We start from the raw sequence: 15,029 nt of genomic DNA, 5'->3' as shown, positions 1-15,029 counted from the left end.
TTAGTGTATCATCTGAACCCAGACACTGTGGCTAAAGTTAACTGTGATTTATTAAAACATATCAACTACAAACCATAGTTAAGCTTAACCACAGTTTAGGGCTTGGTCAACACACTAAACTGCAGTCAGTCTAAAATGGAGACGGAAACTTCCAGTCCTGCTCCCCACAGTTCCATCTGAGGAGGAAGCACATGAGCCCAAGGCTTACAGAAGCTCATTCTTGTAATGCTAAACTGTAGTTTACTGTTATGTCTGAACACAACCGATTCATCAGCACCTTATATTTTTACTTCTGAGGAAGATCTTAGCAGGGGCTTTACATGTGTTGAAACTGAAATGCTTAGCATACATTTTTAGCTTTCTGCTGATTGGCCGGCTCTCTTCACCCATTATAATTTGGGCTCCAGAAAGGCATGAAATAATTGTTTATAAATAAATAAAGTTCATTTTTATTTGGCTACCAAAGCACAGGTTTGCCTTTTGTTTTTCTGTTTTTGTTTTTCTTTTTTTTTTTAGGATCTTGACATAGGAGCAAGAAATATCATTGTCTACGTTGATGGAAACCTTGTCTTTGCTGGTGAGCTGCAAAAAGGCTATGGAAATAGTGATGCTGATGGCAACAGCTGCACCACCATTGACCTCCCAGAAAGTTGCTCCCTTCCTCCGAGGGGAAAGGAAGGAAGGGGCTGGGCCACCTCAGACTGGAGCCACGAGCCACGCAGGCAGTTTTCAAATCTTAAACCTTCCTTAGAAGAAAATTGCTCCGAAGGAAAGGGGAACTCTCTTGATCTTGTTGCACTGAAGGAAGGTCTCCAAGCAATGTCGGAAAATGTCAAGAGCACCCTCTCACCAGAGACCACAGAGCTTCCTCAATCTGAGGATGATCTTTCTCTGAGTGAGCAAATGGAAAAACTTTCTGGAAGGAAACTGTCTCAGTTGCCTGGCATACCTTCCCCCTGTATTCTGCCCCCTTCTGAGGCAAAAGGAAAGGGCCAGGTCTGCTCTGCAAAGCTAAATCCTCCTCTGTGGCCTGAATCGGAGCCCCTTTTGGATCTGCAAGCCCAGCTGCCCTCCGAGATCACCAGGAGAGACTGTCTAGGAATAACTGACAGGAGCCCCCATCTCTGCCTAGTTGATTTGGACACATCTCACAATGAGCCTGTGGATGCGGATGGAAAGCTTCCCAAAGGTGCAAGGAAAGAGTCTGCAACTGACCTGGACTTCCTGAGTCAGCTGCCCAGCAAGTGCAGTTATGCAGCAGAGCTACTTCCTCCTGAGCACAGTCTGGGAGGCCAAGGAAAGGAGGAGTTCAGCCACGCCATGTTTAGGGAGGAAGCCCTACCTGACAAAGGTCAGCGTTGATCATCAGTCAACTTCCCTTGGATAGTCAATAGGATCATTGGGTTTTTGGAGTGAACTTTTCAGACAGTGAGCAATTAACTGCTTGCCACAAGTGGAAAGTGGGGAGTTCTGCTGCCCCCCCCCAAGCTTCCCCCTCTGAGTCATGGGACCTTCCCTGTTGGGCACATCTCACCTGCACAGTCTGCTTGGGATGGCGTGATGAGCTCTTAAAGAGGAGGCTGCTTGTGGCCACACACCAGGGCAGATGAGGCGCAGGTGGCTCACTTGGAAGCTGCTGGAAATGGCTTTCCTGTGGCAACGTCCCCACACTTCAGCTACTTCACCCACTAATTGCCCTTGTATGGAGAGCCTCACACCATGATCCTGGTGGAGACGTGGAAACTTGATGGCGACAATCCATAGAGTGAAACCTTTTACACTCTGCAACTGGGGTGAATGGAGAACCTGCCACAAGAGTGCTGGTTTCAGCAAGTCCCCTGCCTGGCCTGGAATGCCTCGGGGGATCTGTGGGGATCCATGCATGCGGATGGATGCCCCCCCTCCCTCCCTTGCATTAAGGGTTTGGCAGGGGGTTGGTTCCTCCTGTATGTTGTGCTGTGGTTCTGGTTCTGTTGCTCCCCTCCCCTCTTCTTCAAGCTCTCACCATGGCTCTGGAGCAGCTTCCAATGGTCAACCTCACTTGGGTCCTTTTGGACTGCAATTGGGAGGTCATCCTGAGTGGATGCTTCCTTGCTCGGGATTCAGAGGAGTGCAACAGAAAAAGGCTCAATCCACAAAGAGTTGAGTTTCTTTCCTGTCAGAGTTTGTCAGAATCAGGTTGGTTTTCCATACCAGATCCCCAAACGTACTGCCTTCCTTTCCTTCTCAGCTTCAAGAGTCCATATCCCGCCATAGGCTGTCCCTCCATCTTCTGTCTCCAGGCAAGGGTAGCAGGGGCTGTGCTGGTGAGCTTTCAGGATAGGGTTGAGCTCTGACTCACATTTAGCTGTGGCGTTTCTCTGTGGGGAGCACCAGTCTGTGACATGTAAGAGCAGTTTCTATACAGAGGTCCTAAAACCTTCTTCATTTTCTCTGCTTAAATACTCATTGTTTACTTCAGGAATGTCATTTATCTGGAACGGATCAGACCACTGGTCAGTCTGGCTTAGCCTTGCTCACACTGACTGGTAGCGGCTCTTCAGGGTTTCAAACGAGAGTCTTTTCCCAGTCCTAAACTGCTGCTGGGGACGGCACCAGGGAGCTTTCGCACACAAAACTAGTTCTCTGTCACTGAGCTACATCCCCCCCCCCGATGACTGGCCATGCTGGCTGAGCTATTGGGAGTTGGAATCCAACTACATCTGAAGGGCTACAGGTTCCCCAACCCTAACTTCAACTTTACCCTCACTGCTTCTTTGCCTCGAAACTCAAACTTTAGAAACGTTAGTCCATTTTGATACCTAATTTCCACAGGCTTTGGAGAATTTTAGATGTAGGAGTTCAGCTCAGAGTCGCTGTAGGTGGGGTTCACTCTTTGTCCTTGGGTCATCCAAATATAAGGGTATGTGACCTCCCTGGCCCACATAGAGAGGTCTTTCCATGGGGCCTTAGTGAAGCGGCTGGGCTGCTCTGCTACAACCTCTAGCGTTATGTGGAACTGGTGTTGCAGCCTTTGGGGCCACCCAACCCACTCAAGGCTACTGCAAGAGGGCCAATATCATAATGCCATACTACCAATCTACAGTGCAGTCATGTTTGGAATACTGTGATAGTTATGGTCTCCTCATCTACAAAAGGATATTGTAAAGTTGGAAGAGGTTCAGAAAAGAGAAACCAGGATGATCAAGGAGATGGAGCAACTCCCCTGTGAGGAAAGGTTGCAGCATTTCAGGATTTGTAGTTTGGAGAAAAAACAAGTAAGAGGTGACATGATAAAAGTGTATAACAGTATGCATGGCATGGATAAAGTGGAGAGAGAAAAGTTTTTCTCCCTCACATAACACTAGAACTTGTGGACATCCAGTGAAGCTGAATGTGGAAGATTCAAGACAGATAAAAGAAAATGTTTCTTCACACAGCGCATGTTAAACTGTGGAACTTGCTCCCGCAGGAGGCACTGATGGCCACCAACCTGGAGGGCTTTAAAAGAGGATTAGACAAAGTCATAAAGGATAAGGCTCTGAGTGGGTACTAGCCATGATGGCCATGCTTTACCTCCATAGTTGGTGGCGGTCTGCTTCCAGATACCAGTTGCTGGAGCTGCAGGAGGGGAAGGTGCTCTTTGCTCTCAGGTCCTGCTTGCAGGCTTCTCATAATGGGCATCTGATTGGCCAGTGTGAGAACAGGACGCTGGACTCAGTGGGTCACTCTGTTCTCATGTTCTCAGCCAGGCCAGCAATGTCTCTTTTTTGCCTTCCAGGTGAGGCCTCTCTGGCCAAGGGCAGCACAAGGCCCTCCCGAGCAAAGTGGGGCGGCTCTCAAGAACATGTTCTGCAAGAGTCTTGGAACTCTCTGCTAAAATTCAACCACTTGCACCATGGCCGAATCTCCAACATGGATTTCCAAGGTGACATTTTTGACGAGTTTCTCCATCAGCAGAAAATCAGCCGGCAAGGAGATCAGAAGCTCAGGATGAAGGACAGTGGGCAGATGCTACCAAAGCAACAGGAAGGGGAGAACTGCTTGGACTTGGAGGACGGGAGCGACTTCAAAATCCCAGTCCTGCCTTATGGGCAGCACTTGAAAATAGACGTCAGGTCAACCTGGGGAGACAGGCACTATGTTGGCCTGAATGGGCTTGAACTCTTTAGCTCCAGTGGAGAGCCCATCCAGATTGCCAAAATCAGAGCCGACCCACCTGACATCAACATCTTGCCCTCCTATGGCAAAGATCCCCGAGTGGCAGCCAATTTGCTGGATGGGGTGAACCGGACTCAGGATGACATGCACCTCTGGCTGGCCCCCTTCACCCCCGGGAAGCCCCACTGCATCTTTCTGGACTTTGCAAAGGCGTGTGAGGTCGCCATGATCCGCATCTGGAATTATAACAAGTCTCGTATCCATTCCTTCCGAGGTGTGAAGGACATCACCATGCTGCTGGATGAACAGTGCATCTTCAAAGGAGAGGTTGCCAAGGCTTCTGGGACACTTGCAGGAGGTGCGTCTTCCTTTCCAGCTTTTAAATTTCTGATTTTAATTCTGCCTTGCAAAGAAGGCTGGAGGAGCTGCCTGCCAGCTTCTCCTCCTGGTCCACCACCCCTCATTCTCTCAGCTAAGAAGTTCTTAGTTATGGGAAGTATGGGAATGTGAGGCCATTCAGTTGGTGCTCCTCCACTACACCAAAGTAATTGTGGCTTGTGAAGAGATGACAGGTGAAAAGAGTTCCTCCTTCTCCTTGGTCCTCTGGGTCCCCTGGCCAGAGGTTTCCCCCCAGTCCTTGAAAACAGGCTGTTCCTGTGTGTGCCTGCAGCCATTTCGCCTTTCTGGAAAGGTGCCCCAGCAAGACCTGATCTCTTGCGTCCCTTTGTTTGTTCCCTTTTGCATTCACAGGCTCTTTTTTTTGGTGATAGCACACTTCCTTTGGACATATAAAACAGCCTTGCCCTGAACCCATCTTCCTCCTCAGAAGCCACAAAGCCCCTTTGTTCAATTAAGTGTTTCCAGAGCAACTATAGCCACTTCCTCACCACTTCTGTCCTGCTTTACAGGTCTGGATGTTGTGGCAGTAATGCAGCAAGGGGAGCAGGGGGGAGAGATTCTCCAGGCAGGACATGGAGATCCCAGCCTTGAGCAGTGGCTGTGTGGATCCTTCCTCATGCTGGTCTTCACATTTGCTTGCAGAATGAAGGGGGGGGTAAGCATTTGGGGCTGCTGACTTGAGCGTGTCATCACCGTAGAGTTGACAATATTTCAGCTCTAGAGCAGTTTGGAGACACCATTCTGTTCACGACTGATGATGATATCCTGGAGGCCATCTTCTGTTATGATGAGTCCTACGATGAGGAAGTGGAAAGTGTCTGTAGCCTGAGGTATGAGGAAGAGTTGAAGAGGCCGAGAACTGCTGATGGAGAGGGGGACGAGAGACCCTTCACACAGGCTAGTTCAAGGATGGAAGACAAACAGGTAGAGTGTATGTTGTGGAAAAAGGTATTTACTCTGACCCACCCACACGCCCCACCCCCATGAGGCTACCTGGGGAAAGGAATGACTCTGAGCCTAAACTTGGAAGACAGAATTCATGGGCTAAACGTGTCTCTTGTTGAACAGAATGCTGCAGAAACAGGTTTTTAGCCCAAGCTCCGAATGGGGGCAGGGAGCTGTAAGTGCAGGGGGTGGGTGGGAGGAAGAGCTCTCCCTTGTAATTCTTGGCATCCTGCATGTTAGTTTTCCATTGGGGGGGGGGAATAAGCAGCCCATGCAGCTTCCTACGCTGTGAAGGAAAGGGGCACATCCAGGAACATGTTCACCCACCCACTCTCTCACTCCTGTGCGCAGGTCTGTATCCTCCAAGGCCTAATGCAGATGTCCTTCCTGAAAGAGCTCCTGTTGTAGGGAGACTGGCCTCATTTTCTTCCAGTTTATCAGTTGAGAACCTTACATTTCTAACCTTCTTTTAGGGCCCAATGCTCATGGCTGTGCCAGATTCTGTCCCTGAGATGGTGACCAAGGAACCTGGTGTCTATACTGGGAAATGTAAGTCTTCTTTCAGATAGCTATAGATAGATATATATATATACACACACACACACACACTGCTTCCTCCTCTGAACTATTCCACAGTGTTTGCAGCAGCACTCCATAGAGTTATACATATTCCTAGGACTTGGGCAGTAGATTCTGTGTAGGCTAAAAGAAACCTTTATTTGCTCAAGGCACAATTTAATTTCTAGAATTAATTCTCAGAAGAAGAGGGTGATGGCCATGATCTTCGATGGCTTTTAAAAAGGGTTACAGTGTCATGGAGGACAATCCCAGGCTGCCTGAAGGAAGACATAATAAGGCCATTCCCAAAGAAGCTTTTACTGGACCTGGAAGAGCTTCATAATGCTTACCAGTAGCAAATGCCCTCTTTCTGGGCAAGGTTCTTGAGAGGATGGTTGCTAACCGCAGTTCCAGAAGATGGTTCATGGGGAGCATTGCAAGGCTCCATGGGTTCCCTATTATGAGGTCCCACAGGGGTCAGTTCTGTCCCCTGTGCTGTTTAACATCGACATGACACCACTGAGTGGGGTCATACAGTGTTTTGGAGTGCATTGTCATCAGTATGCTGATGACACATAGCTCTGTTTCTCCTTTTCATCTTCTGCAGGTGAGGCGGTGAATGTACTGAATCAGAGCTTGGTTGTGATAATGGACTGGATGAGGGCCGATAAACTGAAGCTCAGTCCAGACAAGACTGAAATGCTCTTGGTGGGTGGTTCCTGTGGCTGCCTGAGTGGTGTGCAGCCTGCTGTAGATGGGGTCACACTCCCTCTGAAGGAGCAAGTTCGTAGTTTGGAGGTTCTCCTGGATCCATTGCTGTCACTTGAGGCATAGGTGGCTTTGGTGGCACAGAGTGCCTTCCATCAGCTTATGCTGGTGGTCCAACTATGACCCTGGACAGGGATAACTTGACTGCAGTAATCTCAAGATTGAACTACTGCACTGCACTTTTCATGGGGCTCCCCATGAAAATTATTCAGAAGCTTCAATTAGTGCAGAATGCAGCTGCCAGCCTGTTGGCAGGTTCAAGACAAACACCAATTCTGTTCTAGTTATGGTAGCTGCCTATATGCTTCCAAGCCCAATTCAAAGGGTTGGTTTTGACCTGTAAACCTATTTATGGATCAGGACCACAATATCTTCTGGAATGCCTTTCCCAGTATGAACCTACCTAGACCCTTAGATCTTCATCTGGGACCCTTCTTTGAGGGAGGCTCTGAGGGCAATGACATGAGAAAGGGCCTTTTCAGTTTTGGCTCCTCATTTGTGGAATGTTCTCCCCACGTAAGGTCCACCTGGTGCTTTTGTTGACATCTTTTCAGCATCAGGTAAGGCTTACCCTTTCCTAGGCTTTTGAAAGGCTAAGGATGTTGTTTGTTATTAGTGTGATGCCAAAGCTTTCTGTGGCTGTTATGTGGTGTGAGTGGGTTTTTTTAATGGCATAATACGTTTATATGTGTTTTTCACAATCTTGTAAGTCACATGGAGACTTTCAGGTAGCAAGTGAATAACAAATGTTATTGTTATGATTAAGCAACTAACAGGATGATGATGATGATGATTAATTCTGTTTGTTACGGCATCTTCAAGTGTGAAAGCTTCAGTATGCCTCTAAACTGCTTGGGAACAAAGGTCATCCCTTTCTTGGCCTCCCTTGGGGTCTGTTTGCTGCTCTTGCAGCATTGACCTTCTTGGTCCTGGGGCAGCAATTCTTCCATTTGTGCAGCTCCTTCAACTGCCTCAGGGAACTTTGACCAGGGAACAACACCCTTTGCTGTGTGGGTGATGAGTGGAGCTGCTCTGCTCCTCCCAGGAGGGAGGGGAGGAGTGGACAGATGCATTCTGCCCTCCAGGGGGTGCCCTGGAGTCCCTGCTCAAGTCAGGTCCGTTTTGTTGCTCTTTGAAGGTAAACACATTTGGTGGGATGGGATGGGAGAGGAGGGGCTCCATGGCCCCCATTGCCTTGAGACACTGAATCCCTCACTCAAATGAAAGCAAGTCCCCCTTTTCCAGCGAGGCATTTCTAATACATCCAGTGAGTAATCCAGCCCTGTAAGTCCTCCAGTCCTGGCACTACATAACAGCTCTGAACTGCCCTGTGGTTGGGGAATGGCGGGGGAGAGTACCAACTTCTTGGATGGGTAGAGCAGCTGCCTGCAGGAGAAACAGTCCCTGCTGTCCACCTTTTTCATCTCTGAGCAGATTCCAGGTGTGCTCAGCTGTCAGGATCCAGATGTGTGGAGTGCTGTGGCATTTCATCCCCAGCACACACGTTGGCCACTGAATTTGCTTTGCCCAGTAACTGATGGGTCAGACTGCACTGACTTGCGGCCCTCCGTCTGGTGCTTCCAAGGCCCCTGCTGTACATTGTCCTCCCAGGGACGGGCCCTCGTAGCTCGGTGGTGAAGCATCTGCCTTGCGTGCAGAAGGCCCCAGATCGTCCCCAGTGGCATCTCGAGTGGGGCTGAAGCCCTGGAGAACCACTGCTGTCAGCCAGTGTAGACAGTATGGAGCTAGATGGACCAGTGGTCTGACTCAGTAGAAGGCAGCCTCCTAGATTTCTATGGGTGGCTTTTTCAGCTCCAGTGTTCTTTTATTATTTATTTATTGAATTTTTTATTGAATGTGTATCCTGCCCTTTTCCCCAAAGAAGCTCAGGGCAGCAAATACATCAACTAAACTTTTTTTAAAGAAAATTAAAAAGAGAAGGTGTCCTCCATCTTCCTGAGTTTTATTCCTGCTTCAGAATTCCCCCCCCTCCTTGCAGATCATAGAACTCTTTATTTAGGTTCCCAGGACATGACTCTACCATCATTTTCCCATCACTGTAGTTGCAACAAATTCAACTTACAGCCTCTTCTTTATAGACATTTCTCCTAGTAGCTCATACTACTCTGTGTTTGGTTTTGTTCAGGCCTTCTGCTGAATTTCACCATCTCTTGGGGAGACTCTCATTACCTTGGACTGACAGGGCTTGAAGTGGTAGGAAAGGAGAGCCAAGCAATCCCACTTTCTGTAGATCAGCTCTCTGCCTCTCCTCGGGACCTGAATGATCTTGTGGAGTACACAGACGATTCCAGGACCTTAGATAAGTGAGTATCTCTGCAGACTGGCAGGGCCAGAGAGAACAGCGGCCATCTCTGCATACGTGTGTGTGTGTGTGTGTTCCTGTCTCTTCCTCGGGGTGCTTTGGAAGAGAGGCTCCTGGGCTCCTAGAACAGTGCCACAGAAATGTGACTTGCTCCGAAGCATGCTGTCCGAGTAGGCCATCTAGGGGTGGAGGGAGCACTCCACCAAACGCTGCCAAGTCCCTGAGCCATGAATGAAGAACTGTGGCTTTGACTCATCGATTGAAAACATTCCCATCCTGTCCCATCTTATTCTCACATAAATGGGTCAAGCTGAGTAGCAGAACTCTGGCTGAGAGCCAGGGGTAGGGGTAGGGTTGGATCAGGACAAGGCTGGCGAAAGGGAAGCCAGAAAGGAGAAGCTCCCCAAGTCTGCTTTACGGGGGTGGGGAGGTGGCAAGAAGCTTGTGATCTTCCTGAGAAAGATGCTGCGTGGCAAACAGTCTCTGCCTCCCTCGTGGCTCAGGAATGGTGAAAGCCCTTTCCAAAGGCTCAGCTGGCCGGCAGGGGAAAGAAGCCAAGCCGCCTTTGGGAGTTTGGGAGTCAGGCAAAACTGAGCCACTGCAGGGAGGGGGGTTTGGGGGGCTAAATTGCCATTACAGAATGCTAGAAAACCAACAGACGCCAAGTGAAGCTGGCCCAGTTGGAATCTGGGCAGAAATCAGGCTGGAGAGAACAGGCAAAAACTACTCAGGACCTGCTGGAGGGAGCCTGTCACCTTCTCTTTAGTATTTTTTCCCCGTTAACATTCTAATGTAGATAAATCCTGTGTCTCCTCTGTGAAGTGACAACACTGACAAATATGTATTCAAAACATTGTGTACTCTGCCGTGGGCTTTGTTTTGTCTGACATTTTTTCTTCTCTCAGATTAATCAATGGGACCAATATCACTATGGAAGACGACCACATGTGGCTCATTCCCTTCAGTCCTGGAGAACCTCACATCATCACCATCCATTTCGCTCAAGCGGAAAACATTGCTGGGCTTCGCATTTGGAACTATAATAAATCTCCCGAGGACACCTACCGAGGGGTGAGCAGAGGGGCTTGGAAAGCATCCTCCAGGTTGTCAGGGACAAGAAGTCTTGCCTGCCGCAGAGGAAGAGGAAGGAGTAGCTCCATTTCTCAGTAGTGGCACGGGGCACCCTTGAGAGCAGCCCCCTGGCACTGCGCCTTTGGGGGCCTCCTCAGCCCTCCTTCTCACACGCTTTGAGAGCAGAGCTGGAGATCCAGGCTGAAGAGCGGCCCGTTCTTTTTCTGACCAAGGCTGCCCTGAAGAAACTCCTCAGATGGCGCCCGAAAGCCCAGTGCCTCTTCTTCCTCCTCTTTGTTTTCTGCAGGCAAAAGTGGTCCATGTCTTGCTGGATGGCTGCTGCATCTCCCCGCCGGGGGGCTTCCTCGTTCGCAAAGGACCCGGCAACTGTCACTTTGACTTTGCTCAAGAAATCCTGTTTGTGGACTACCTGAAGGGCCCCCCAGATACGCCAGCCTGTGAACGGTGAGAGAGCCAGGCCTGAAGGGGCACGCCCATGCCTGCCCCCAAGGCAGTTTCTGCTGGCATGCATCCTCTGCAAAATATTTAGTTGTGTGCATGCATGGGTGTTTAGTAAAGATGGTTCTCTCTCAACACTTGGATGTGTGTGCTCCTCTTTTGGCAGTACGGAAGTGAAGAAGATGGAACAGGCCAGCATGGACTACGAGGCTCCGTTAATGCCCTGTGGTTGTATCCTCCTCTGTATGGCCTTGATGGGCACACACATTCTGGCCTTCTGCTTTCAGTCTCTGGGAACAGGGCTAAGTGGTGGGCTGGGCTGTCACCACAGGAACGAGGCAGGTGTGTCCCCTGGAGCTCCCCTGCAAGGGGGCAGAAGGAGCCGCCTCCTTCCGCTTTCACTGCAGGGACTGGCGCTGCAGTCCCCTGCCCCCCCTTTTTTTGGCAGCACTCAGGGCAAGAGGGAATTGGGAAGCTCTGCCCCTGGGCAACCTGTTGATCAGGTGTTCTCTTATTCCACCGAGTCTCCTTACCTATATTCTACATTCACAAAGGTCACCAGCCAGACACCCCTTTTCTAAAATCCAGCATGAAGCAGGTGCCTTCATTGGCCCAGATGCTGCAGCCAGACAACCCCTGCGTGCCGTGTGGAGCATGCACCACCTGCCTCCAAGAGGAGGACTCTGCTCTGACCAAATGAACCTGCCTGCGGTGACACAGAGCTGTCTCCTGCTTCCTGCTCCTGAGGAAGACCTCCCTGGCGGGCCTCTCTCGTCGCCTGCTCTGCAAGCAGCGGCACTAGCACTGCCCAAACTGCCCAGGTATTTCTTTTGAAGTGAAAGGCAGTATATACATTATTTTAATAATAATAATCTATTCTTTTATAATCTTATTTTGTATTGTTGTTTGAATTATGTTTTGTTTGTAACCTGCCATGGGTATCCAAGAACCAAAAGGCAGGATGGAAATGTGTTTTATATTTCCTCAATATCCTTCATCAGTCATTTTCCAGTTCCAGCTTCTTACAAGTTGGGGTGATCCATATTACATTGGTTTGAATGGACTAGAGCTGTATAATGAACACGGAGAGAAGATTTTTCTTAATGAGAACAGTATCCTTTCCAGGAAATAGATGAAATCTGATAAAGGTGAAGGCTGAACACTACAGCTGATCCCCGCACAAATGAAACGGGCCCTTTGGAGTGGGACCTCAGCTAGAAGCAGAGCAGTGGGAAGCTGGCCACGTGTGACTGAGCAAATGCACATTTGACCACCACACTAGCCACCTCCCCATGCCCTGCCCCAGTCTACTCCATTTCTTCACCTTGGAGCCAGAATGTGGGCCTCAATCCAGAGGTGTAGAATGACCTCATTTTATTCCGTTTGAGGGTGAGTCTGGGATGGGCCCAGAGCACTTAGCAATTTCCCAAGCAACAAAGAATCCCTCCTAACTTGCTGCCCTTGGACATGATTTGGCTGACCACCTTGTGGGAGGCGGCAGCTTGTGGGGCCCATTTTGCCTGGTGCCATTTCTTCCTCACAGAAGAAAGCATTTCTAAGGCAGCCGTTGGTAGACGACTAAGAGGAATTAAATCCTTGTGAACTTGGTGGGGCTGACATCCCAGGAAGCAGGATTAAGATCCGATGGCAAGTGCATGGCTTTTTCTGGTGAGGCTGGGTTGGTAAACGATGGGTTTGGCATGACTTTGTGTGGTGGATGGCTCAGACATTGCACTTGACATAATTGCGCTTCAGACATTGCGGCTTTTCCAGACAGCGTTAACATATTGGAAGGTGTCCGTGGAGATGTCCGAACGCCAGACAAGCTCGTTGATGGTGTGAATAACACAAATGACGGGAGGCACACGTGGCTGGCACCAATTCTTCCTGGCCTGGTAGGGTTCTGTTGTGTATTCTGCCCATGCATATTATAAGCACTGTGGGATGCCTCCTGCAGTTACATGCCTATGAAAGGCCTGTTTTAAAGTGTTCAGCAGCTTCCTCCAGAGCTCTGGGCATGTCAGAGCCCTCTTGCAGGTGTTGAGTCCCAGGCTGGCCCCTGCAGTAGGTTCACAATATATCTGTAGCTGTCCGCAAAGTTGACCCACCAGAGGTCAGAACCAGGAAATTGGACTTCCCATCCATGCCAAGAAATGGGCACACGAAAGTGGTAGGCCAGGAGCGAGGCCTGCAGAAAGTGACCAGCTAAGTGGACCTTTTGAAAGGAGAGCTCCTCCGCTCACGGAGCTGACATTGTGATGGAACTGTGATCTTCACAATCAGCAGATTCTTTCTGCCTCCAAAAGGGTGGCAAGAAAAGGTTGTGTGCCATATCCAGATATTTCACAATCCAGAGCTACTTTGATCCTTTACAAATTGCCTGGAATTTGATTTCTCAGATGAACAAAAAATATATTTGCTGGAATCAAAAGAGGTGGTGTACAGGTCTCAGTGCTGTATGTATTTCTCCTTGTTAGTTACATTTAAGTCTATTTAATGTGTGTTCTTGTTTCTGGTGGCAGGTGAATCGAGTTTATGTTGTCTTTGACCTGCCCACTACAGTCTCCATGATCAAGCTGTGGAACTACGCAAAAACTCCCCAAAGAGGAGTGAAAGAATTTGGAGTAAGTGATTGTGCATCAACTGTTCGGGTGCACTCTTGTTTCTTTGAGGATCTTGTCATACCTGTTACTGGTTTTCATCAACTGGTTAATGCTTTCTTGGGCAAACCTTGTCGTGCTGAGCAAATGGGCTTTGTGTGATAGACCCTCATGTTAGAAGGTCTTGACCTGCCAAAGCTGTTCCTGCTTTTGGACTCTTTTTTTATTTCTTTTTGGGATTGTGGCTGTTTTGTTTTGTTTTGAATGTTGCAAGCCACTCTGAGTGATGCAAATACTTTGGATGGGTGGGGCATACGTTTTCTAAATACATAAATATATTCATTATTTCATTCCTTCCAGCCTAGAAAAAGGCTTTCCCACAAGCATATAGAGTTGCCTTATGCCAAGTCACTCTTGATCCATATTACTCCATTTGTTTACTGCAGCCTTCCCCAACCTGGTGCCCTCCAGTTGCTGCTGGATGGCAACTCCCATCGTCCCTGGTGATTGGCCACGCTGGCTGGGGTGACGGGAGTTGAAATGCATACGTATTTGGAAGTTAGCAAGTTGGAGAAAGCTGATCTTCTGTGACGGGCAGAGAAGGCTCTTTCTCATCCCCTGCTACTTGAGATCCTTAGTCACTGGAGGGGCTGACCCTGAGGCTTCCTGCAGTGCTCAAGATTCTTTGAGACAAGAATTTCAGCAATGACTGCAGGCAATATCTCAGGCAATATCTCTCCTTGTATCCTTGAAAACTGCCCCTTAATGTCTGCATCTGTATTGGAATTGTTTTTAAGATGTTTTTATTCTTTTATCACTTGTTGTTTGCCACCCTGGGCTCCTTTTGAGGGGAAAATCAGAGCACAGCCTGCTGTTTGGTTTATGGCTGGAGGTGTAGGTGACTGCCTGCCTGCCTGCGGGCCCGTCATCCCACTTTGGGAGACACACTTCGGGCCACAGACCAGTCCTGGGCTTTTTGGTCTGGTATTTTACATAAGGCTCACATTTATCCTTGGGTGATGATGGGGTGCCTTTTCAGCTTGGGCCCTTTTCTCCTTCTCCCCTTTGTGTCCAGCTTCTCGTTGACGACTTGCTTGTGTACAATGGCATTCTTGACATAGTGAGCCACCTGGCCCATGGCATCCTCCCAACCTGTGACCCTCTTGTCCCACATCACACCATTCTCTTCACAAACAATGAGAAGATTTGCCGTCAAGAAAAGAACACTGTGATCAGGTAGGGGCCTGTCTGTGTGTGCGTTTATCACTTGCCATCCATATTGGAACATCTCGTACGGAAAGCTCTCAAGTGGCTTTGTCATTGTCATCAAATCAGGCGCTTTCAGCTTGAAGCAGCTCCCCTTTTGGTCAGAAGACTGGCTGCTGGCTACCTCAGTGGCACTCTCTTTATGGGCCCTTGGATACATCTCAGCGGCTTCAAGCAATGTCTTTCATTTTCAACCAGTTCCATGCCTAAGTGCTTGTATTTCCTCCAGCTAAAGGCGCATGTAGCATAGCAGGAGCTTTAATCCTTTGCTGTGTCGTAAAGAATGCCAGTCACCAGATCAGCCCCATGGGTGAAAGGTGGCAAACAGCAGACAGGTTCACCTGCCCCCTCCCTGTCTGACTCCTAGGGAAGCCCCTTGACCTTTTTTATTGGCTCAACAGCAATTACATAGAAGACCAGGACGTGCGGCTGATGAATGAAAATCAGATCATTTCCTGCTCCAAAAAGAAGCAGCTGCCTCCTGACCCAGGTGCGTTCTG

General features: G+C 49.1%; 1 protein-coding gene across 10 annotated transcripts in view; it reads left to right on the top strand.

Moving 5' to 3' along the window:
• KATNIP (katanin interacting protein) overlaps window positions 1-15,029 on the top strand; it is a 37,760-nt gene that overhangs the window by 20,683 nt on the left and 2,048 nt on the right. For 6 of the 10 annotated variants that reach the window (XM_061599593.1, XM_061599592.1, XM_061599591.1 and 3 more), the window contains 14 exons: window positions 517-1,351; window positions 3,761-4,498; window positions 5,255-5,463; window positions 5,958-6,033; window positions 7,332-7,370; window positions 8,957-9,134; window positions 10,039-10,204; window positions 10,512-10,669; window positions 10,830-10,894; window positions 11,665-11,775; window positions 12,419-12,558; window positions 13,186-13,287; window positions 14,339-14,499; window positions 14,931-15,019. In XM_061599593.1, coding sequence (XP_061455577.1) covers window positions 517-1,351; window positions 3,761-4,498; window positions 5,255-5,463; window positions 5,958-6,033; window positions 7,332-7,370; window positions 8,957-9,134; window positions 10,039-10,204; window positions 10,512-10,669; window positions 10,830-10,894; window positions 11,665-11,775; window positions 12,419-12,558; window positions 13,186-13,287; window positions 14,339-14,499; window positions 14,931-15,019 — 3,067 coding nt within the window. Of the gene's footprint in view, window positions 1-516; window positions 1,352-3,760; window positions 4,499-5,254; window positions 5,464-5,957; window positions 6,034-7,331; window positions 7,371-8,956; window positions 9,135-10,038; window positions 10,205-10,511; window positions 10,670-10,829; window positions 10,895-11,217; window positions 11,485-11,664; window positions 11,776-12,418; window positions 12,559-13,185; window positions 13,288-14,338; window positions 14,500-14,930; window positions 15,020-15,029 lie in introns of those variants that run through there. The other 4 variants (XM_061599596.1, XM_061599594.1, XR_009759386.1 and 1 more) reach the window with 4 other exon arrangements.

This window comes from Rhineura floridana, chromosome 17, assembly GCF_030035675.1.
Source record: "Rhineura floridana isolate rRhiFlo1 chromosome 17, rRhiFlo1.hap2, whole genome shotgun sequence".
NCBI lineage: Eukaryota > Metazoa > Chordata > Lepidosauria > Squamata > Rhineuridae > Rhineura > Rhineura floridana.
This window is presented reverse-complemented; position numbering and strand designations above follow the sequence as displayed.